At 33.6% G+C, this 24,590-nt stretch overlaps 2 protein-coding genes and 2 long non-coding RNA genes across 5 annotated transcripts; 1 reads left to right on the top strand and 3 right to left on the bottom strand.

Moving 5' to 3' along the window:
- Window positions 1–385: 385 nt before the first annotated feature.
- Window positions 386–3,996, bottom strand: LOC143922749 (uncharacterized). The gene is made up of 2 exons (XR_013261640.1): window positions 2,537–3,996; window positions 386–791 (listed from the first exon to the last, which is right to left on the bottom strand). It is a non-coding gene; the product is annotated as an uncharacterized LOC143922749 (long non-coding RNA).
- Window positions 3,997–7,543: 3,547 nt separating this feature from the next.
- LOC143922912 (uncharacterized) lies at window positions 7,544–11,072 on the bottom strand. The gene is made up of 2 exons (XM_077446325.1): window positions 10,886–11,072; window positions 7,544–10,793 (listed from the first exon to the last, which is right to left on the bottom strand). Exons 1-2 carry the CDS (start codon window positions 11,024–11,026, stop codon window positions 10,626–10,628), a joined length of 309 nt encoding a protein of 102 aa, XP_077302451.1. The 5' UTR covers window positions 11,027–11,072; the 3' UTR covers window positions 7,544–10,625.
- A 4,209-nt stretch (window positions 11,073–15,281) lies between these two features.
- On the bottom strand, window positions 15,282–17,793 carry LOC143922692 (uncharacterized). Its single transcript, XR_013261626.1, has 2 exons — window positions 17,647–17,793; window positions 15,282–17,082 (listed from the first exon to the last, which is right to left on the bottom strand). It is a non-coding gene; the product is annotated as an uncharacterized LOC143922692 (long non-coding RNA).
- Window positions 17,794–19,934: 2,141 nt separating this feature from the next.
- On the top strand, window positions 19,935–22,425 carry LOC143922908 (uncharacterized). Of its 2 annotated transcripts, XR_013261663.1 has the most exons (3): window positions 20,024–20,221; window positions 20,314–21,481; window positions 21,739–21,916. XR_013261663.1 is itself a non-coding variant. In XM_077446319.1 (2 exons), the coding sequence occupies exons 1-2, from the start codon at window positions 20,081–20,083 to the stop codon at window positions 20,479–20,481; spliced, it is 309 nt and encodes a 102-aa protein (XP_077302445.1). In that variant the 5' UTR covers window positions 19,935–20,080; the 3' UTR covers window positions 20,482–22,425. The 2 variants fall into 2 exon arrangements, 1 of the variants encoding a protein (XP_077302445.1); XM_077446319.1 differs by having other exon boundaries at window positions 19,935–20,221; window positions 20,314–22,425.
- Window positions 22,426–24,590: the final 2,165 nt, after the last annotated feature.

The following is a 24,590-nucleotide window of genomic DNA, read 5'->3' as shown; positions in this document are numbered from 1 at the left end:
AGGTCCTTGTGAATTTAACTTTTAATTTGCTACATTGTTTTTTGCATGGTTTATTTAGTTAATCATAAAAACTGAACTGTACTTCCAAAACGTCACTGATTCACTTCAAAAGCAAGTAAAACTATAAGTAATAATAGCAATTTATTAAATAAGTCAAATTAAAATAGTGCTTTTGCAACTGAAATTGACCTTCGCCACGTTTTTTCATTTATAATAAAACTTAAAATAACATAAAACAGAAGTGTAGTTTTATAATGTACATGAATATCAATTAAACGTAAAACATATACATAAATAAATTTTTTTAAGATTATAAAAAAGATTAATACTTCTAAAGGCCGTAGTATAATACATTTAGTCAAGAGGGTGCAAAAAAACAAGGTTTGGAGATTTTGTGTTTTTATTATTGTGCAAAATATGATAAATACATACATATACATATTACATATTCAATCAATTTTAAAATGAATTTATATTCAATATGGAATTACACACTGAATTATTTCTTCAATTCGTCCATCTTCGCCATCATATTAGTGAAACAAGTTGACATTGCGGCCATTTGATTCGACAGTTGATAAACAGTATTGGTGAGATCTGCTAAGATATTGTCATTCTCCTCGTATATTTGTCTCGTTCAAATTCGTCTCTAACTTTCAGCGGGATTCTGTTTTGCCAAATTTTCTTGAGAAATGGTAGATGCTTTGGTTTGATTTTTCTTGCTGACTACAAGAATTCTGTTTGTCTGGTTTGCCTTTTACATCAGGGCTGTCCAACCACAGGTAACCAACCTGAGGAAAAAAGGATCTGTTAAGCATTAAGAAATAAAAATATCCCGAAAAATAAAAATACGTATATTAAATAATAATTATACATATGTAAAGGGAGTCTACCTCGTTCTACCAACTTGCAATAGCGCAAGACTCGTTTTCCCAACTTTTTCGGTATATTTCGTCGTCGAGTTTGTATACATACAAAACTCATATACGAAAATGTTTTACATAGTGAAATACTTAACATTAACTATTAAAAAATATAGTAAGAATTGATTTTTAAATATTTCAAAGTTGTATTATTAGCTTAAAAATCTATGAATGATCACAATATACATACATATGTCGTATGTTACATACATACATACATTGTATGCATGTATGCAGTGGTGTAGTCACTGGCACTTTGATTGATATGAAAATTGTTTTATGAGTAAGATTAAAAAATATTTTGGCTAATATTAATAACACTTGAGACGAGAAGAATAAGAGGCGACTTAATCGAAGTCTTTAAATTAATAAATAACCATCATAATTGTCCCATGCCCAAACTCATTAAGTTCAATGAAAACACTCATCTTAGACTCCAAAAATAAAAATCGAAAAAATTCCTTCTTTTCAAACAGAGTGGTTAAAATTTGGAATATGTAGTCTTCCCGACAATGTAGTAAGTTCTGAAAGTCTTTTTTAAACTTGAAGATTTTTGTAATTCTTCTTTTCCAATATCTTCTGTATATTTTTGTTTTCTTTTAGTTATTATGTTACCGACCGTCCCATATATTTTTATTCTCTTATATTTTGGTTATTTTCTCTTATTTCGTATTTTTTTTCTTTTATCTTATTATCGGTATGAATATTGAATTTGTTTTAATTTTATTATATTTATATTAAGTCAAACCCCATGGGTCTATCGCGATGCTTTGCCACCTTTCCCATGTATTATTAAATAAATAAATAACATTTCATTTTTGTATACCAAATATTGTGAGCAGACTCTCGTTCTAACATTTGGTGACCACAACCGAAAAGTAATCTGAGTATATCAATACTTAAAGACGTTTTGGTAAAATTTATGGGATTTTTCTCTTATTAAGTCTCTTCTATATTTTATTATCTTAAAACACCCAAAGCTTCGAAAGAAAACATTATTTGAACTAATAACCACACACACTTGAGGATAGAAAAAATAAGGGAACTCGGCTTAAATAAATGGTCGTATCTAAATTAACTTGTTAAAATTTCATAGTTTTTTGACATACATATGGTATTGGCATTGCTAATAGCAAATGTTACTGTTGACACACAAACACGGGTTTGAAAAATCAAAGATGTTGAAGAGGATGTATAGAAGGAAGTTTTTATAAAATATAAAAAAATATCATCATTTCAACAAGAATATTTTTGTTAATTAGCATTTGGTTTTTTTAATAATTATTTGAACTACCAATACATATTTTTTAAGCAATCTAAAAATATGAGGGGGGGGGGGGTCATAAAAATTAAATTACTTGGCTTGTATTAAGTTGTTATGTGGTATGATCTTACAACCTATTTACATATGTATGTATTTAAGTATAATAATTGTTTGAAAGTACTCTTCATTTTTAACATTATTGCTATTTTCTCTTAGAGCTATATATGTATGTCTCACTATTTATGAAACCTATGCTTCACCTGTATGGAATAACGCTTCGAATACTAACCTTTCCAAGCTCCAAGTAATACAAAATAATTTATTATGTAATACACCCATATATACTTACTTGAAAAAACTGCATGCCATATGTAATATTCCGGTTGTTTCCTAATCGATTCTTAACTTTCTGCTTTTAATTTGGAATTTCTTTACCGATAGTGTGATTGTGATATAAGCAGACTTTACATATGTTTTCTTTACTTTTGTACATATTGATCTTCACATGCAACAATTTTTCATTTTCTTCTGAACATGGAGGAAACATTTTATTTCAAATGTTTTGAATATCCTTTCGGGTAAAACGATTCTGCGATTATGTAGTATTTCCCAAAATTAAATTCCTCATAGGTTTTAAACTTTCTTCTTTTAATTTGGAATTTCTTCACCGATAGTGTGAATGGATCTAAGCAGACTTTTGTCACTTTCCATAATGTTTTCTTTACTTTTGTACATATCGATCTTCGCTGCACATCCTTTGTAAAAGTAATGCTGATTCGGTCTTATGCCTTGGCACTTTGACTTTGAAACCCATGAAAGCAACTATAAACAATTTGTCTACTGTTGTGATATCTCACAACAAACGGGAGGTAATTTTGTTGACAAAATTTATGGAAATATTGTTTTACACTTTCATAGGTTTCAAAACTTCTGTCAAGTGAAAGAAGCTTCTTCTATTTTGCAGATTCTAAAATTATAAAATAAATGTTAGGAAGGACAGTGAAGCACGCAGGACAGTGAAGCAATGTGTGCTCCGCGTCATCGTCAGCTGCCTCACAGTGGTGGCAGCTTGGTGTTGCTTCTTTCCCTATCTTGTGAAGGTAGGTTCCGAAGCAACCGTGTCCTGTCAACAACTGGGTGAGGTGGTAGTTCAGATCACCATTGCTTCAGGTCACCAACGAGCCTTTGCGTCCACCTCCCCCAGTAGCTGACTCCCACCGCTGCTGCCACTGTATCATGGTGGCATCCCTCGCTTCGCTTCTTTTCAGCCCACTGTGTCGCCTGTTATTATGTCGCCTTTCGCTCAACCGCAAGCAGGTCCACAGGCAGTGTGCCAGCGAGCACCAGTGCGGTACTGCGGACCCTCAGAGCACTCCGCCTCTGCACTCCAGCCATTTTCCGCCTAGTGCGCACCACTTTAAGGGAGTCACACCAAACAGGAGCTCCGTATAGGAGTATAGAGTGGACCACCGAGTTCAGGAGTTTCCTCCTAACACTCTTAGGTCCCCCTACATTCGGCATGAGGCGAGCTAACTGACAGGCCTGCCCGTCACGTCTGCCCTGGCGGATGCCCGCTCCACATGCTCCGTGAACCTGAGCTTCCGGTCGAGCTGGATTCCGAGGTATCGCACCGAGTCACGGAACGGTACCTCAAAACCCTCCAGCTCCAATTTCGGCGGGCCGAAACCTCTTCGTCTGGTGAAGAACACTGCCTCCGTCTTCTGGACTGCTAGTTCCAGTTCAGCGCGATTTAGCCATGTCTTCACCCGATAGAGCGCGTCATTGCCGCAGATAGCTAGCTAGTGCTGCCAAGACACTTCTCAATAGGGTAATTGGATTATTAGTCACATTGCGGTGGTCACAAAGACGATTTTTGCCATTAAATCGTCAGTCATTATATATTTTGGATTTATTTTCCCCAAAAATCTTTCAAAAGAGTGAATTCTGAAAAATTCTCAAAAATTGTTTGATCTTTAGGGCGTCTGCACACTTGCCGGACCGTTCGTTGCGGCTAGCCCGTTGCGTATGCCAGTACGTCCGCTTTCATATAAATGAGCGATAGCCGCCACACTGACGGACTTGCGGCTACCGCTTATTTGTATTGAGGCTAACCGCTGCGGCCGATCCAACAAGTGTGCACACGCCCTTAGTAATGATAACTGCTAATGGATCAGCGCTGGCTACACTTTCTGTCGGAACAAAAGTTATAGTGTAAGCGGAAGTCGGAGTGAACTTCCGCTTACGCATTTACCAGAATGAAGCTCTGGTCGCATACCGCGAAGGCTGTGGCTGGGGCTGATGCTGAAACCGAGGCTGTGGCCGAAACTGCGATCTGCGGCCGAACGGAGGTCTGCTTGAAGCAGCGTCGACTCAAACCAATGTCGAATGTCAAATAAGGACAACATCTAAGCTCCCTACACATGCCAATATATCTTCCGTGTGTAGGGGAATTATTAATTATTTTCTGTAATTATTATTGACTGAAAAACTTTTTTTTTTCTTTCAGGAAAATTTGTCGACGATCATTATCATCCATAATAGCCATTCACATTCTATAACGAAAATCCTATTTTTTTACATATTTCGATAATTTTAAAACCCCAATGAAGTTCTTCATTCACTATAAAAAATATATGAATCTGGAAGCCAAATCCAAGGCAGATCTGGTGAATTCCAGATTGTTCCCTAAATACAGGACTGCCAAAAGCTTGTACCAATCTATGTAGGTCCGAGATGAATTTTTGGACAAGCCGACCTACTGGGGCAGCTTTGATTGCAGTGTTTTTAATATTCTATTTCTTACCACTTGCTGCTTGTGAAAATAACACTTATCAAAATATCTAATTAGAAAAAAGAAAAAATATACATACATATATATTTTAATGTTTTCAGAAGTTGGAAGAAGATGCTAATATGCAGTCTTTGGGGAGAAGGGTGTCATAGTTAAAACGCGAACAGAGCCTTTTTCCATCGTCATCATTACTCCTTTGACGAGAAGGGCTCACAATTTGTCGTCTGCTGAAGAAATTGTCTTTGTAGATAGCATCACTTTTGTTTTACCGATGAGCCCTGTAGTGCTACTCCTCTGGCCAAACAGCAGACAAATATACTGCATTATTGTCTCTGTTAAAAGAAGCCATCGGCGAGTTTGGCGACTATTTCAAGACAGATGATGGCAATACAGACAAGATTGCTGATAATAATTAAATATTATTTTCTTTTATGTAAAGCTGTTTATATTACAAATACTGAACAACTAGTATGATGTAAAAATAAAGTAATTTTTTTTGTATGTCTATTTTATCTAATGTTAAAATAACTTTTTAAATTTATTCCTTTTGTTTATCTGTGTTTACTAGCACTGGGTAGTTAATTTTTTAAGTATTCGATCTTTATTTAAGAATGTTTATATATATGTAGTATTTACTTTTGAATGTCACATTGTAATTTTCATACATGTGTATGTTTTCTCCCATTTGCTATATACATATATTTTAGTGTTTATGTTTTTATATATTTATGTACTCACCTATATTTTTATACAATTTATATTTAATAAATGTGGATTCTCTGCCAATTTATTTAATTTCGTTTGGTTTTTTGCAATTGCAAATTGTCTCTTTTCACACGTGCAATTTCCAATTGCTAAATCGACATTATACGTTTTTCACTCGGTACATCATAATTATCATCATCTATTTTCACAATCATGTCCGTATCTAGCGTTTTTAATCTGTATGTGGCCAAATTTCTGTGTAAGAAACATCTTCACTTAAGAATGGTTGAGCCATTAAATATCTATGTTCTTAAGTATTTTCCTCGTTTGTGTTTAAATAAAATAGGTAAACACCAGTTTGGTGTTTACACGTATTGCCAAATTGCCCCTTTTCACACGTGCAATATCCAAGTTCCAAATCGACCTTATACGTCTTTCTGACTTGCGTTTCACTCGGTACTTCATAAATATCATCATTCATTTTGACAATCACGCCCGTATATAGCTTTTTTAATCCTTATAATACCATAAAGCCGATATGGCGACATTCTTAGAATCGCCAAAAATACCCTGAGCTGATGTATCGGCTTTTCAAAATGATCTATTTATTTTAAACACATTTTGACGCTTTTAAGATAAGATATAATTTAAGATTTTTTTTTCTTTGGTCATTTTAAAAATTTCAATATATTAACCAATAACTAACTAATCTATAATTTTATATTTTTATAAAATATTTTACCAAAATGTCTATATTATTAATGCTTTTTCAAGAATTTACGTAAATATTTAGAAAACAAATATTTTCTAGGGCATTTTTGGCATACCTTAATTAAAACATCGAAGGGTATTAAAAGGGTTAATATCAAAGTGTAAATAAAGATTATTAATATCTATTCTGCCGTGAGCAAAATCTAGATATTTATTTATGTATATAGTATGTCTCATTGTCCGTGCAAATTGGATCAATTAGAGATATAGCATTGTAAGATTTATATGTATGTAAAATAATGTCTTTAAATATTCTAACTGTCACCTCAGAATAGTTATTTAAAAGCTAAGCACCAACAATTTCTTCGTTCTCAATATTTCTTGCAGTATTTATTTTTCTAAATAAATTAAATAAAATTGGCTGATCCTTTAGTTAAATAAGATTTTGTATCCCTAAATTACCTTCACATAGATTGCCCTATGTGTGGGTAGTTGTTTTATCTATTTTTTTGTGTGTATTATTTAATTTCGATATTTTGATTTCAATAATACACATATTGTATTTGTTTTATTTTTCCTTAAAATGTTTTCTGATTGTATTTCATTAATTTATTAAAAAGTATTTAGATGTCTATTGTGTATTTAATTTATGATTTTATTTTTTATTATTTTAATAAAACAAAAGATGTTATTTTATTTTATTTATTGAAAAATATATGTATATATTAAACTATCTGTATTGATGATTAAAAATTTTATTATTTACCAAGCTGTACCCCAAAGCATTAGAGATAATACACTTAATTCTAAAGCGGTGGGGGTGCCATGTGTGAAATCGTCTCAAGTTGAAACAAAAAGTGCTTATTCACATTTTTTTTCAATATTTTTGCTACACAATGTGGTACACAACATCCTTCTCAGACTTTCCATGACCTTTAATTATAATTTAATTTAAAGTCTTCAATTATACATAATTTAAAGGAATACTGTTATATATTTTTTACTATTGAGAGTTGGTGTAATAACATGCATATCGCATGTCTCAATGTACAGTTTCGTGTTTATAATCTCTTTCTCACTTTAAATTGTATTTACTGTGTTAACGATTGGAGTTGTTTTTTATTATTTATTTATTTTATTTTATTTATTGAAAAATCAACAGACAGGATGTACATAGATATGTATAAAAAAACAAATAGTAAATAAATAATATATGTAACGTCCGAGTCCAATAACAGATTTTTACAAAAATGAAAAAGATAAATATAAGGAAATCAAATTAAAAAGTAAAGAATAAAGGCATGACAAAATATGTAGAACATTGCATAATTAAAATATTGGGAAAAGGTTATAAAATAGAATATAAGAAGAAATTGAAATTTACAAATATAAAACAAATGAAAAAGGTAAATACAAAATAAACAAATGAAAAGGAAAAGAATGAAAGCTATAATATGATTAAATAGCACATTACATAACTAAACTAAAGTATAAAAATATTGGAAAAATAGAATAGGAGAAGAAATGAATCAATCTCATTCAGCTCTCCGTTAAACATACGATAAACGCGCTGCAGATAAGAATATTTTTGGGAATTAGTATTGAAAGGATCAATTGAAAAGAGTGCAACGCGTCTAGAGTACCGATTCTGAAATTAACCTTATTCAGTAAATCAGAACAATCAAGGAAACCATTTATGAGCTTAAAGAAGAATATAGCATCAGTATGTCGTCGCCTGACAGAAAGATTGTTAAAAGAAAGGATTTTTAAAATGTCGGAAACAGTAGAATGGGTATAGGTAGGAAAAAGGTAGCGTAAGGATTTAATAAATTTAAGTTGAACTTTCTCAATACAATTAATATGGGATAAATAAAAAGGTAATTGAGGCAAATTCAAGGTGAGACCTTAAAAAGGAAAAATAAAGTAATTTTAGTACATAAGGATCATTAAAGGGTTTTGTTGAGCGGAGTAGGAATCCAAGAGATGTAAATGCTTTGTTGGTAATAAAAGAAATATGTTCAGAGAAATCTAGTTTATTATTGAGTATTACACCAAGATCCTTAATAGAAGATGACGTGTTAAGGATTGAATGATTTACATAATTGATAGTGATTGTTTTCACACTCATTTGCATCAGATTGTTACGGGGACGAGTAGGAGATGGTATAGAATAGTCACAGATTTCATCAAATGATTATATTCTTTAAATAGCAGTAAATATAAACGAGATTAATTTTCCAATTTGTATTACAAGTTACTAGTCTCGAAGTGCTACCACAAGTTACTAGTTAGAAAGTTTTATCGCAAGTGAGGTTCAATAGATCTAACATGAGTATTTATACAAAAAATAATGATAAGTTTTAACCAATGACATCATTTTGGTAAATAACAAAGTGATTAAGATACAGAGCAACATCCGTGTGTAAGACAGTTTTAGTATTTGATTTATGTATTATCGAGACATTATTGAGTAGATACACAAATAATCATAAAGATAAATAGTGATAATAATATTTGAGGGTTTACACGTGTCGTGAGACAAAATGCAGCTATAGCAATAAAGATTATTTAAAGTAATACTTTGGATTTCAACAGGTCATTGACTGTGTCGTCTTATATAACAATCGTGTTAGAAACTCGTATAAATTATAATAGATAAGAGTTAAGTAGATAGGATTGAACAGAATATGTAACTGTAGAGTCCGGGAGCAACAAAGATATTGAAAGTCTCATAAATAATGAGAGATAACTTTAAGAGAAAACATCATAAGTAGTTAAAAATGAAACGGATGTTCAAACTTAAGGTTAAAGAGTATTATACATAAGAATATACATAGGTTGTAAGATCATACCACATAACAAGATATACTTGATGCATTTTATCAAACATACACACGCATGTTGAAAACTTGTTGGATAATTGAGCGTCGCATTCGAAAAGTTAGTGGTAAGTTGCGGTTCACTTGAGGAATGCGTATCTTTGAGGAGACGAAAGACACAGTCGTCATTGATTAATTGAACCAACCGTTTAATTGTGTAATTGCGAGATAAATGCCGTATTGATATATCAAAACGTCAACTAATGAAATGTTAGTGTAAATGCTCGAGCAGCCGCTTAGGGGCGCCACTAGTGAAGCAAGCCGATCAGAGCGACAGCGTGATTGTAGGCCAGTCCTCACACGCACGCTCATTAATGCTTGCGCAGATACCGCAAAATTGGGTCCCATTGGCCTCCATGATTTTAAACAAATGTCACATTTGTGTGGTTTAATCCCAGAATGTAATTTTTTATGTGTCTTGAGGGTATATTTTTTAGTAAATGATTTTAAACAAATTTCACACTTGTATGGCATTTCCGCCGTGTGAGATCTCAAATGTCTGACAAGTGTATATTTATGAATAAATGATTAAAAACAAATATTACATTAGAACAGCTTCTCTCCAGTGTGTGATCTTTTGTGTAATGGTGCTTACGGACTAAACCAACGACGATTTTGGGCCAACTTTTTTAATCAGCAGGATAAAACCAGTAGCGTACAAAATATTGAAATAAAAATTAAATTAAAAAATTGAAATTAAATATCAAAATTAAGCTAAAGAGCGAGATTGAGCTAAAATTAGATCATCGTTGATGTTTTGAATTACGACGATACGCATTTAAAACCAGAGAAATATTATAATTTCTCTGATTACGAGCGAAAAAAAATCTTGATATAATTTTTTAAAGTCGTCAAGATATGTTACTGTATTTCGACGTCGATGATCGATAAAAAAAACAATTCATAAAAAAACGCGGTGTCGGTTGTCGGTGATTTGTCAAAGGGTTTTTTTTTCTTTCGTCGAAATAAAAATAATAATCACACATTATCCGATAAATTTTACCTCTGAAATGATTTAATTACTTGATTTATTTCGACGAGAGAAACAATTAAAGAATAAAAAAATCCGTTTGATGTGACCGACAACACCCCGGGTTAGCAAAAATCGTTGGATCACCCATACTAATTTATTTAACTTTAATATAATAATAATAGTTTTAATTTTGATATTTGATTTCAATTTTTAAATTTAATTTTTATTTCGATATTTTGTACGCCACTGGTTTTAAAAGTTGGCCTGTGGGCTGTTCGTTGGCTTGGTGCGTACGCACCATAACACGAGTTCGGATTTATTGGGAAATGGCTTTAAACTAATTTCAGTATTTTTTCGGTGAATTGTTGGTAGTGAAGGCTCATCGTTCCAACAAAAATTCTTCAGGCTTGATCTTCAAGCCATCGTCTAGCTTCAGTTGAGACGTTTCGTGGCTTCGAAGACAAGCTTTTCGAAAGGCGGTCAACGATTCCAGATTGGTTTTACACGGCAGACACACCGTGTCTGGCAACCCATCGCCTCTTTTAACCTGCAAGATGAAATGAAAAAAAAGTAGGATTGAGCGGTGAAAAGAGTTTGGTCCACAATAGTTGTAACCTGTAACCTGTAATCAGCACCGACCTGAATTTGACAGCAGGTCCGAATGCTTTGCTCCAGACGCTCTGGATGAAGATCGCCCTGGAAGATGGAAACGGAGGACTCGGCCGGAGCTGGTCCAAGACAAAGCCTGCACTCCATCGTCCCTGCACTCACCGTCTCCATCGTGACAGCAACCAGACGACTCGACTTCGCCTCGCTATTTTTTTTTGGTCTAAATTTGGCACTAGTTATACCAGAGAAATATTAGGCCACAAATTATTTGGTTGTTTTATAATTCCAAAAGTGGTCTGTAAAACGGTTCGGTGATTGCTAGTCATATGTGAACCAGTCACAGGACAACCGGTCACGAGAAAACTGGTCACACCCTAAAATCGTTTACCAGTTTACGTGTGACCAGTTTTCTCGTGACCAGTTTTAGTGTGACGGGTGATCACGTGTGACCGATCTAGAGCGACCGGTTGTCCTGTGACTGGTTCACATATGACTAGTAGTCCGTTTACCCTGTAAAACAATGAAAAATTTATCAGTTATTAATTATAAACTTGATCAGTAATGTATTCATTTTTGTTCAGTAAATAATTATTTAATAATAAAATATCAAGTATCAAGTATACATATTTACATATATACTCGATACTTTATAATATATTGTGGCGGCTCGCTATACGACATGGTCGAGTTTGGTCACCTTCGTGCGAGTGGGGACCAACTCGATTATGTTCGGAGCTAGCCACCTCACTCTGCCTTCAACTCTGTCATAAATAAAACACATTTGCATTCAACATGCCAGTCGTCTCATTCGTTCATCCCCCATAACTGGAAGGTGACCAAACTCGACCATGTCGTATAGCGCGCCGCCACAATATACTTGATAATTGCAATATAACTTGATACTTTATATTGTAATATTTATATAGAAAAGAAATAAAATAAAAACACAAGCTAATAGCTTTTTCATTTCTTTATTGAAATAATGCAGTAAAACAAACAAAAAAACAATTTCGTTATAATAATAATAATATATATAAAAACGGACTGTCGCTAAATATATTTGTATATTTGTATATTTGTATGTATATTTGTATATTTGTATGTATATTTGTATATTTGTATGTATATATGTGATATATATATATATATGTGTATATATATATATATTTGTATATATGTGACGGACGATCAACCGTCAACCAGTATGGGGAACAAAAATTTTTTTTCATTTTTTTCATTTTTTTCATATTTTTCATATTTTTCATATTTTTCATATTTTTCAGTTTTTTCATATTTTTCAGTTTTTTTCAGGTTTTTTCAGTTTTTTTAATTTTTTTCATTTTTTTCATAATTTTCATTTTTTTCATTTTTTCAGTTTTTTCATTTTTTTCATTTTTTCAGTTTTTTCATTTTTTTCATTTTTTCAGTTTTTTCATTTTTTTCATTTTTTTCATTTTTTCAGTTTTTTAATTTTTTTAATTTTTTCAGTTTTTTAATTTTTTTAATTTTTTCAGTTTTTTTAATTTTTTTCATTTTTTCAGTTTTTTCATTTTTTCAGTTTTTTCATTTTTTTCATTTTTTTCATTTTTTCAGTTTTTTTATTTTTTTCATTTTTTTCATTTTTTCAGTTTTTTCATTTTTTTCATTGCCGGGGGCGCTGGCGGCGCCGAAGGCGTCAGCGGCGCTGGGGGCGAAGCCCCCGGGGTGCCGAAGGCATCGGGGCGCTGGGGGCGCCGGAGGCGTCGGCGGCGCTGGGGGCGAAGCCCCCGGGATGCCGAAGGCATCGGGGACGCTGGGGGCGAAGCCCCCGGGGTGCCGAAGGCATCGGGGACGCTGGGGGCGACGGGATGCCGAAGGCATCGGAGACGCTGGGGGCGAAGCCCCCGGGGTGCCGAAGGCATCGGGGGTGCTGGGGGCGCCGGAGGCGTCGGCGGCGCTGGGGCCGAAGGCCCAGGAGCGACGGAGGCATCGGGGGCAAAGGCGGCAGGAGGTCGGCGATGCACAAAACGTAGTCACTTCGTAATTCGTGCATCAATTTCTTTCCGAAACCAGTCGATTCAATATCTTTAACTTTATTTTTATTCGAGTTTCAATTCCTTTTCGAAACCACCCGTTGAAATCAACGGGCCCAACACTAGTTGCAATTGAATATTTACACAATAAAACATAAGCGAAGCGAATTTGAAAGTCGAGTTAAATTGCCGAGCACATAGCGAGTGACGTGCGCGTCCTGGTGCGTACGCACCGAGCCAAAGAACGGCCCACAGGCCAACTTTTAAAACCAGTAGCGTACAAAATATTGAAATAAAAATTAAATTAAATATCAAAATTAAGCTAAAGAGCGAGATTGAGCTGAAACGAGATCATCGTTGATGTGTTGAATTACGACGATACGCATTTACAACTAGAGAAATATTATAACGAGCGAAAAAAAATCTTGTTATTGTTTCTTAAAAGGGATCCCAATCATCAATTTCTTCCAGTATCTCTGCAGTAGTAAAATTGTATAATATGAATAAGAGAAATTGCGTTTACATATATCATATTCCAGGGAAAAAAAATCAAAGTCGACGGAGTCGTATATGACCCTTTGGGATAATGACACATATTTTTTTCCAGAGAATGCAAATAAGCAATAAGTCCTACTGTATTAGAAACAAAGATAAATAAAAAACTTACGTATGTTTTCTATTCGACATATCTGCAACTAGTAAAGCGTTCGATGTTGTTCCGTCAAAACTCCAAAAGGAACTGATTTAATTTCGTGTGACTTTCTTAAAATTCATCACCAACATCTAACCAAGCGTAACGAAAGATTTTACGACCGGCCTGAGTGATCCCTTTATTTTAAGACGCAAAAGTGTAAAATGCCGTGAACGACCGCTTTGGCATACATCGTGTAAGTTCGGTTCGGTGATTACTAGTCAAATGTGAACCTGAAATGTGAAAAAACTGGTCACACGCTAAAACTGGTCACGAGAAAACTTGTCACACCCAAAAATTTAAAATTGGTCACACAAACAAAAATATTCTCAAATACTTTTTATTTACGAAATTTTTATTATTATCGACTAGACATATGTTCGAGCCAAAGCCCCTCGTGGCCGTGGCCGTTGTTTGTGGTCTTCGCGAAGAGTTCGCGGGCATCTCATCAGAATCAGCTCATCTGACGCTCTCTAGCCTCTAGCCACGCCGACAAGGTTGGCAATCGCTTTTGCGTTTTGGCAATCACTTTGACAAATCACAAATCTTAATTCACCTATAAATGTAAATGTACAGCGGGGAGGTCTATGAAAACACTGATTGTGTACTTACACTAAGAGGATCCTTTATTTATGTTCACTTGTAACAATAGTAATTATTAGAGGTAGGATAGTCACAGTGCTATCCATTGTTCGGCATACCTTTAACAATGCATTTACAACCTTTGAACAATACACGGCCCCCTCAGGCTCCGGTGACTAGTAATTATATGTAAAAAAGAAGGTCGTTTTCGTTTCTCAGCTTCGGACGTTGCCATATTATAATATATATATATTCAATTGTAAATAGGTTTTTGAGCTCTTTTTCCTATTAGGCTGTGCATTAAAATTAGAATAATATAATACTATGATTACTAACCAAATAAAATAAAACAAAATTGTAAAATAGAAAATGATCAGTAGATCAGTAGCTATTAAAATAGATATAATATGTATTGTGAACATAATTTCGTAATAATAAAAAGTATTTCAAGCAATCAAACCAAATAATATATATTCAAGAATATGTTTATGTATAATGTGTTGAAAACATAATAAATCTTTACTTATTTATTACTGTGCATAAAAGGTTTTTTTTTAATTTTGTCCCTGTAATTTAGATTTAGGTACATATATATTTTAGAATTTTTATGTTATGCATTTGAAAGCAGCAAAATCGTAAACTTTGTGTTTGTTTTTAACAATACGGATAATCGTGGTTCTATTGTACATACATATTACTTACTTATCAATACATTGGTAATTAAATCGGTGATAGTCAGCAACTCGAAACAATATCACTTGTACTATTCCATATTTTTCACTTCTCATATTCAACAATTACTCAATTTACTGATATTCAACAATTAGCAATGTTTTATATATGTATGTACGAAACATGAAAATATAGGTCTGGTGCATGGATCTTATCTCAAAGCTACGAGCTCAATTGCTCCCGATGAAATATAAGCGATCAGGCTCGATGGCTGCAGTTTTTGACGGATTAGTGTATGTATGTATGTGGAGGCACCGAGGAGTATCCCAATGATTCACTGAATGTTGTTGAACGCCAATTTTTTTTTATATTACATATATTCAAGAATATGTTTATGTATAATGTGTTGAAAACATAATAAATCTTTACTTATTTATTACTGTGCATAAAAGGTTTTTTTTTTAATTTTGTCTATATGTTGTTATATGTTTCGTTCACATTTTTTTTTACAGATTACACGTTGCAGTTCTTTATACCAGTGCTTCCCAAATTGGGGGTCACGACCCCCTGGGGAGCCGTATGATTTCTCGTGGAGAAAATGTATATATATATATATTTAAGGAAATATTTCCCAAACTTGAATGAGGATGAAAGGAACATTTGGATAAGAACACCATTTGCCAAGTCCTTAAAATATGATCATATTACATGGACAGCCCAAGAAGAGTTGATCGATATCAGATCAGATAATTTGCTTGAAGTGGAATTTAATGTATTGTAAGTATTTCAGAAAGGAAGTAAATTTAATGGAAAGTGTTTAACTTTTGAACAAATCATTTAATGGCATTTCTTAATTACTAGCTCTGAAATCTGATACACAAACGTGTGAATTAAATTAAGAAAGTGTGAGACATCAACATATTTCCATTGACGAAGACATTATGAAGAAGCTGGTCGCAGCTATCGCATACATAAGCTTAATGATAAAATCGGTTAAATATTAAAGATAATCTTCGTGGTACATATAATTACAACTATGTATATTTTAAAATTAAAAGATTCATGTACATATATTTATCTGATATATAAATTTTCTTCTAATTAACTAATGTACATATAATGTTCTTAAAAACCCACATTTCCACCGAAATCATTTTCGGTGCCAACTTTCACTTTGACGTATGGATTTCATATGCCATCACTGAGTGTGCCGTTTATAAATTGCCGTTGTGGATTTTGGCGTCTTCGAGTTTGTGTCACCGAGTTTACGCCTGCCCGGTTTTTCCCCAGTATGCGTTCTTTGGTGTTTCTTGAGGGTGAATTTGAGAGCAAATGATTTTAAACAAATATCACAATTATATGGTTTTTCCCCAGTATGAGTTCTTGTGTGTGTCGTGAGCCTCTTTTTTTGAGGAAATGATTTTAAGCAAATGTCACATTTATATGGATTTATCCCGGTATGAGTTTTAATGTGTTCAGGGAGATACTTTTTTTGAGAGTATGATTTCAAACAAATGTCACATTTATATGGTTTTTCCTCAGTATGAGTTTTTTTATGTGACGTAAGGTAGGCATTTTGAGCAAACGATTTTGAACAAATGTTACATTTGTATGGTTTTTCCGCAGTATGAATTATTTTATGTCTCGTAAGGCAGGCTATGTGAGAAAACAATTTTGAACAAATGTCACATTTGTATGGTTTTATTGCATTATGAGTTGCTATGTGCATTCCAAGGGAATATTTTCTAAAGAATGATTTTGAACAATAGTCACAAGCGTATTGTTTTTCCACAGCATGAGTTTTTTTATGTTTTATAAGGCTGGCTTTATTAGTACACGATTCTAAACAAATTTCACATTTATTTGATTCTACTCCCATGTGAATTAGTTTGTGTTTTACACATCTACATTTTCGAGTGAATGATTTTAAACAAATGTCACATTGGTATGGTTTTTCCCCATGAGTTTTTTTGTGTATCGTCAGTTGTGATTTGTAAGTAAACGATTCTGAACAAATATCACATTTATATAAATTGTCCTTCATCTGATCATTGACATGGGTGTTGTTAACGTTTGGTGGCGAATTAACTAACATCAGACTCATTTTCCAATATTAAATCTTCTTCTGTCTTGATAATTAGATGCCTGTTTAGCTTCAGTTTCGAAATTTCATCATTTCGAAGACAAACTTTTCGAAAACTAATGAGCAATTCCAGATTGTTGTTACAAGGACGACATATCGTATCTGGCAACTTTTCGTCTTTCTTGACCTGCAAATACGAAAGGTTTATATTAAAATTAATTCAGATGGCAAACCGGGTAATTTAACCTAACTGTTCAAATAAACCGAAAAATCCTGGTTAAAATAAGGACTGAAGCCACAATTAAAACTTTTCTAGAAACACTAATATTAAATATAAATATAATCCACAACGAAATATGTACAGTAAATTATTCCATTGCAAACTGCTTTAAAAATTTATTTCACTTCAGTATGTAAACGTAATCGGAAATAAGTAAACTCGGAAACAAGAGTGCTAAGCGATCTTTCGTCAATATTTAAATCTCGAGATTGTGTAATTGATTGTGATTGAGTTAGACTTATTATACCTACGCTTATTAAACCAGCTGTTTATTAAACGGAATTAAAAAGTGATTACAAATTTCAACAATTTATCGATTTAATACATACATATATTCAATTTGGATTCTTTTCGAATATTATGGATTCCGTTTATTGTGAAATTCACGAGATCGTTAACATACATTTGTTTGGCTGGCTTTATCTTTAACATATTGATCAGATTCACGAGGTAAATGTGAGGGTAAACGACCTGCAGCTGACAGCAGGACCAGCAAATGTGACCGAGGATTTCCATGGATGGAGACGAAAGCCTCGGCTGGACCAGAAGACAAGCAGAGTCTGCACTGCATTGGGAATTGACGCTCGATACAATTCATCCTCTAGTGAAATTTGGTCTAAAGAACACAGCTCAAGTCGTCATGGTTCGGTGATTATTCCGCACACTTCACTAAAATCCCGATCACGGAATATCTGGCACCCATACGAAATATCATACTAACGAGAGTTCGAGTGCCAGATATACAATATCCGCGATTTTCGTGGAAAAGTAGGAAATTTCAACTTTTTTTTAGGCTTTTCCTCTTGTTCCTGTTGTATCCTGCTCGTGCAAATTAAGTGAGTATGTACTGGTCTCCCTTTTGGCGCATGCAAAATACATGGCGCATGCACACTTTCTCTCAGTAGGTTGTTACCTTCTAAGTACGAAAGGTCGATTGCGGAGATCTTGTCGTCACTAATTGAGGGGTGCGGGGGGCTTAACTAGCGGGGAATTGAAAAAAACGCCGACCGCTGCATCGTAGGGAAAAAAACCTTTTTTTTCCCAACTTCCCGCTAGTTAAACCCCCCCCCCCCCCCACACGTTTAGAAAAGCGGTTTATATTATAAATACCGATCATCAAATTTAAGCATATTAACAATATAATATGAATTAGTGAATAAAATAAATTTTGATAACACCAAAACACGAAAAATTCGATTTTAGATTTATTAACTGTAGTTTAGTTTATGTTAATGAGCTAATAATTAATAGATTTAGAGTTAGAAAACTAAATTGAAAAGAATCATCGAGACAAACTTGGTGAAACAAGTGAACTTGGTCAAAAAACGTCGAGCATTTAAATTTTAGAACAAAAATGTGTGTTGACCAGTGTCCCAGTCTATAGAAACTCATTTGTGTTTTGCATATTACTTATAAATAATGAAATAATACTTGTCGAATTAATAAAATTGACATACGATGTAAACATTATGGAAAGTAATATTCGCACTGGCAGGAAATCAAAATTCCAGCTATTGATCCGATGTCTGGTAATTTCAATACTATATATAGAATATATAGAATGTGTCCCATAAATAGAAATGTCTCGGGTTATCGCCCTTAGCCATCGTTCGTTTTCCAGCCAATGGCAATATTGATTTTGTTGTTTATTTATAATCTTTTACTTATACTGTAAAACGTGAACTTTTGTAAGATATGTTTAAAATATTAACCAATGCCTGAAATTTCTAAATCATCTTTGTCATGATCAATTATAAATCGTGATTAATTTCAACGCAGTAAGGTTTCGAAACATATTGAAGCTGTCACAAGCATACTTATGTCTGTAAATAATCACATTTCGTTATGATGAAATTGTTTTCTGTTTAAATATGGCGATTCGGTGATTACATCCCAAATGTGAATCGCTACCAGCCTAACCGTCGCTACAAAAATCGCTCGCGCGGTGTCCTGTCATACGAAAATTCGTCACAAAGGAAAATTGCCCAAATATTGCTCAAAACTGCCCAAATCTCGTAAAAAATGGCATTTGCTAATTAATATTAAGTTGCAGATATGTCGAATAGAAAACATACGTAAGTTTTTTTATTTTTACATATTTTTTATTTATCTTTATGTTTCTAATACAGTAGGACTTATTGCTTATTTGCATTCTCTGGAAAAAAATATGTGTCATTAGCCCAAAGGGTCATATACGACTCCGTCGACTTTGATTTTTTTCCCTGGAATATGGGGGATGAACGAATGAGACGACTGGCATGTTGAATGCACGTGTTTTATTTATGACAGCTGAAGGCAGAGTGAGGTGGCTAGCTCCGAACATAATCGAGTTGGTCCCCACTCGCACGAAGGTGACCAAACTCGACCATGTCGTATAGCGAGCCGCCACAATATATTATAAAGTATCGAGTATATATGTAAATATGTATACTTGATACTTGATATTTTATTATTAAATAATTATTTACTGAACAAAAATGAATACATTACTGATCGTTTATTATATTCTACTGATTATTTAGAATAAGTTACTGATCAAGTTTATAATTAATTACTGATAAATTTTTCATTGTTTTACAGGGTAAACGGACTACTAGTCATATGTGAACCAGTCACAGGACAACCGGTCGCTCTAGATCGGTCACACGTGATCACCCGTCACACTAAAACTGGCCACGAGAAAACTGGTTAACCGATTTTAGGGTGTGACCAGTTTTAGTGTGACCGGTTGTCCTGTGACTGGTTCACATATGACTAGCAATCACCGAACCGTTTTACAGACCACTTTTGGAATTATAAAACAACCAAATAATTTGTGGCCTAATATTTCTCTGGTATAACTAGTGCCAAATTTAGACCAAAAAAAAATAGCGAGGCGAAGTCGAGTCGTCTGGTTGCTGTCACGATGGAGACGGTGAGTGCAGGGACGATGGAGTGCAGGCTTTGTCTTGGACCAGCTCCGGCCGAGTCCTCCGTTTCCATCTTCCAGGGCGATCTTCATCCAGAGCGTCTGGAGCAAAGCATTCGGACCTGCTGTCAAATTCAGGTCGGTGCTGGTTACAGGTTACAGGTTACAACTATTGTGGACCAAACTCTTCTCACCGCTGAATCCTACTTTTTTTTCATTTCATCTTGCAGGTTAAAAGAGGCGATGGGTTGCCAGACACGGTGTGTCTGCCGTGTAAAACCAATCTGGAATCGTTGACCGCCTTTCGAAAAGTTTGTCTTCGAAGCCACGAAACGTCTCAACTGAAGCTAGACGATGGCTTGAAGATCAAGCCTGCAGAATTTTATTTGGAACGATGAGCCTTCACTATCAACAATTCACCGAAAAAATACTGAAATTAGTTTAAAGCCATTTCCCAATAAATCCGAACTCGTGTTACACAAAAGATTACACACTGGAGAGAAGCTGTTCAAATGTAATATTTGTTTTAAATCATTTATTCATAAATATACACTTGTCAAACATTTGAGATCTCACACGGCGGAAAAGCCATACAAGTGTGAAATTTGTTTAAAATTATTTTCTAAAAAATCTCACCTCGAGGAACATAGAAAAATGCATTCTGGGATAAAACCACACAAATGTGACATTTGTTTAAAATCATTTATTCACAGAAGTACATTTGTGTCACATTTGTCACATTTCCCACTTGTATGGGAAAAGCCATACAAGTGGGAAATTTGTCTAAAATCATTTATTCAAAAATCTAACCTCGAGAAACATAAAAAAAATTGCATACTGGAATAAATATAAAAAAAATTGTTATATAAATACTGTTAAAATTTTTACATTGTGGCTGCATGCGTGCATTTCTCATGACATTTCTTCTCATTGCAGTTTATTTAAATAGTTTTGAGAGTAAAGGTAATTGAAAATTAAATACACAAATCTATTGTTTGGCTTGCGTTATATTTATTGGATGAAATTTTGCTACGTCTATTAACTGAACTTTGCCCGCGTCACCAAATTTAGCGAACATGCCCTGTACGCGGTTGCTTTTTTGCGGATTTTGCTATCGCGTTTTCGACTATAAATATAAGTTGTAATATTTAATAAATTATTTTAGCCTATATTGAATTTTTTTGACTGCTGCCATCTATTGAATTTGGTAAAGTATACATTTAGTAATATTTTCAACCAATTTATAAAATTTTAACACACTAGACGGCTCTTATACAGGTTGGAACTTCCAAGACATCTATGCGTGTCTCAAAATCAATGGTCATATGTAAAGAAAAGACGGATCCATTGTCAACTTAATTGATAATTGTCAACCCCACAAAGGTCTTTATTGCCAACGTATGTTTCTATCCAGATTTTAAGTTATTATTGTCTTAGATCCACGCACATTATTAAATTATTAGATATTGTTTTAACTCCACTTTTAACGTTTGCCATGGACTTACGACTACAATTTATTGACTTCTCCCCTAGCATACTTATTACTTAACCCCTGTAATTCACACATATGTTTATTACTATTAAGTTTTATTACTTCTTCCCCCAGATTGTTATTAAAATACTTTGTTTCAAAATTAAACTCTAGTCATTTTCAGATTTAGACATATGTATCCATGCTCTGTGATTGGTTAAATTGAATATGTATCCCGCAAATTGAATAAATACCTCTGTCGACCCTTCATTTAACCACTTGTGGTGGCACTTCGAGACTAGTAACTTGTACATTAATGTCGTTTATACTTACTGCTATTTAAAAGAATAAAATCATTTGACAAAATCTGTGACTATAATATTCTTATATACCATCTCCTACTCGTCCCCGTAACATAAAATTGGTGGCAGCGGTGCGGATAAAGCTGAATAACTGGACATCACTACTAAACGAAGGAACAACCGTTAGATAGACAACTTCGAAGTGGACCAGGTGGATTTTCATCCTTCAAACCCAGCAAAAAATCCAACTACCAGAATCTCTAAGCGGAGACTTCAAACTTGCTACGGAACGAGACTCATCAATAGCAGAGCCTGAGGATACATCACAAGTCCGTGTCGCAGAGCCAACACGTACAAACACTACTTCATCTTGGATCCGAGCAAAATCCAGCAGCAAGCAGTACACAAAGAGAAAACGAAGATTTTTCACAAAGCCAAATGAAGAGATTATTACTTAAGTAAGCCATTGAAATCTATTGGCCAAACTTTTCCCCTGTCTTATTCATTCAATTTTAATTTTCTTTTCTTTTTGTATTTTTGTAATGTATTAAATTTGGTTAGCATCCGTCAATACTCTTGTTCGATTTTTCTTCCACTAATTTTTTCCACCCCTTAAACATGTGTGATCTTCACGAAAATATCCATGTGCAATCCTTGTATCAATGTGAAGAAAATAAAAAAAAATCATTTAATTTTATAAACCGGAAGTGGGATTTTTTCCTCTTAGAAAAGTTAAATATGTTGTCATTGCACACCCCTGAACGTATCAAGCTGAAAATTTGTATTCTTTGTGTAATAACTTAGAGCTGATAAGGTTTTGGACAAAATTCGAACCCCGGAAGTAGTATTTTTCTTTAAAACAATATTCCATTGTTTTATTTTGACCTTTTAAATTATCTTTATTTTCTTGATATTTAATGTACTTATAGTGATTATAGTGCTTTTAAGTATTTAAAAAAATTTCCAACAAAATCCGACAACCGGAATTAGAACTTTTGTCGTGTGCAAATTTCCCTATATTTGCGCTCAATTTGTATCGAAATTGCTTTATTTATTCAATTTTGTTTTGTGACCTTCTTATATATGTACATATATTCCTCAAATACATAGATAAAATCATGGGACGGTCAGATCTCATTATTTGTTATGTGTTTATGTATGATGTTTTAATGTGTGAAGTATCAGAATACTTATGTACACCATTATAATCTTCATCTCGATGTTGGAAGTTCTACATACATATGTAGCTCGAAAACTGTGGCAAGGTCCTTTTGAGTTTAACTTTTAATTTGCTACATTGTTTTTTGTATGGTTAAAACACTGATTCACTTCAAAAGCAATTAAAACTATAAGTAATAATAACAATTTATGAATTAAGTCAAATTAAAATAGTGCTTTTGCAATTGAAAATTGACCTTCGCTACTTTCTCATTTATAATGAAACTTGCAAAAACATCAAACAACATGTGTAGTTTTATAATGTACATGAATATCAATTAAAAGTAAAACATCTACATAAATAAACTTTTTTTAATATTATACTAAGATTAATACTTCTAAAGGCCGTAGTATAATACATTTAGTCAAAACGGTGCAAAAAACAAGGTTTGGAGATTTTGTGTGTTTATTATTGTGCAAAATATGATAAATACATACATATACATATTATATCAATCAATTTTAAAATGAATTTATATTCAATATGGAATTATTTCTTCAATTCGTCCATCTTCGCCATCATATTAGTGCAACAAATTGACATTGCGGCCATTTGATTCGACAGTTGATAAACAGTATTGGTGAGATCTGCTAAAAGCTATTTATTTTTATTTTATTTATAGAAAAATCAACAGACAACGGGATGTACATAGATATGTATAAAAAAACATATAGTAAATATAGCATAATATATATGTAAAATCCGAGTCAAATTACAGATTTTTATATATATGTGATTATATAAAATATTTTATGTGACCTGAGGTTTGATTGACGAGAAAATGATTTCAAACAGATTTCACACTTGTAAGGCTTTTCCCCTGTGTGAGATCTTAAATGTAACACAAGTTCAATTTTTTGAATAAATGATTTTAAACAAATGTCACATTTGTATGATTTTATCCCAATATGCAATTTGTTATGTCTTCCAAGGTTAGATTGTTGAGTAAATGATTTTAGACAAATTTCACACTTGTAAGGCTTTTCCCCCGTGTGAGATTTTAAATGTAACACAAGTTGATATTTATGAATAAATGATTTTAAACAAGTGTCACATTTGAATGGTTGTATCCCAGTATGCAATTTTTTATGTGATATGAGGGTAGATTTTTGGGAAAATGATTTTAAGCAAATTTCACATTTGAACAGCTTTTCTTTAGTATGTACAACAAGTTTTGATTCACTGGGAAATGGCTTTGAACAAATTTCATTATTCTCTTGGTGAATTGTCGGTAGTGAAGACTCATCGTCCCATGTGACATCTTCCAACAAAACTTCTTCCGTCTTGATGTTCAAGCAATCATCTAACCTCAGTTGGGACGTTTCGTTGCTTCGAAAACAAGGCTTTCGAAAGCTGATCAACGATTCCAGATTGGTCTTACAAGAAAGACACAACGTGTCCGGCAACTCGTCGCCTCTTTTAACCTGCAGGTGAAAATGTAGGATTAAGAGAAGAATTAACCAACGAGGTTCACAATAATTGTAACCTGTAATCAGCAACCGACATAAATTTGAC

The sequence above is a fragment of the Arctopsyche grandis genome, chromosome 2 (genome assembly GCF_051622035.1).
Source record: "Arctopsyche grandis isolate Sample6627 chromosome 2, ASM5162203v2, whole genome shotgun sequence".
NCBI classification, from domain to species: domain Eukaryota; kingdom Metazoa; phylum Arthropoda; class Insecta; order Trichoptera; family Hydropsychidae; genus Arctopsyche; species Arctopsyche grandis.
This window is presented reverse-complemented; position numbering and strand designations above follow the sequence as displayed.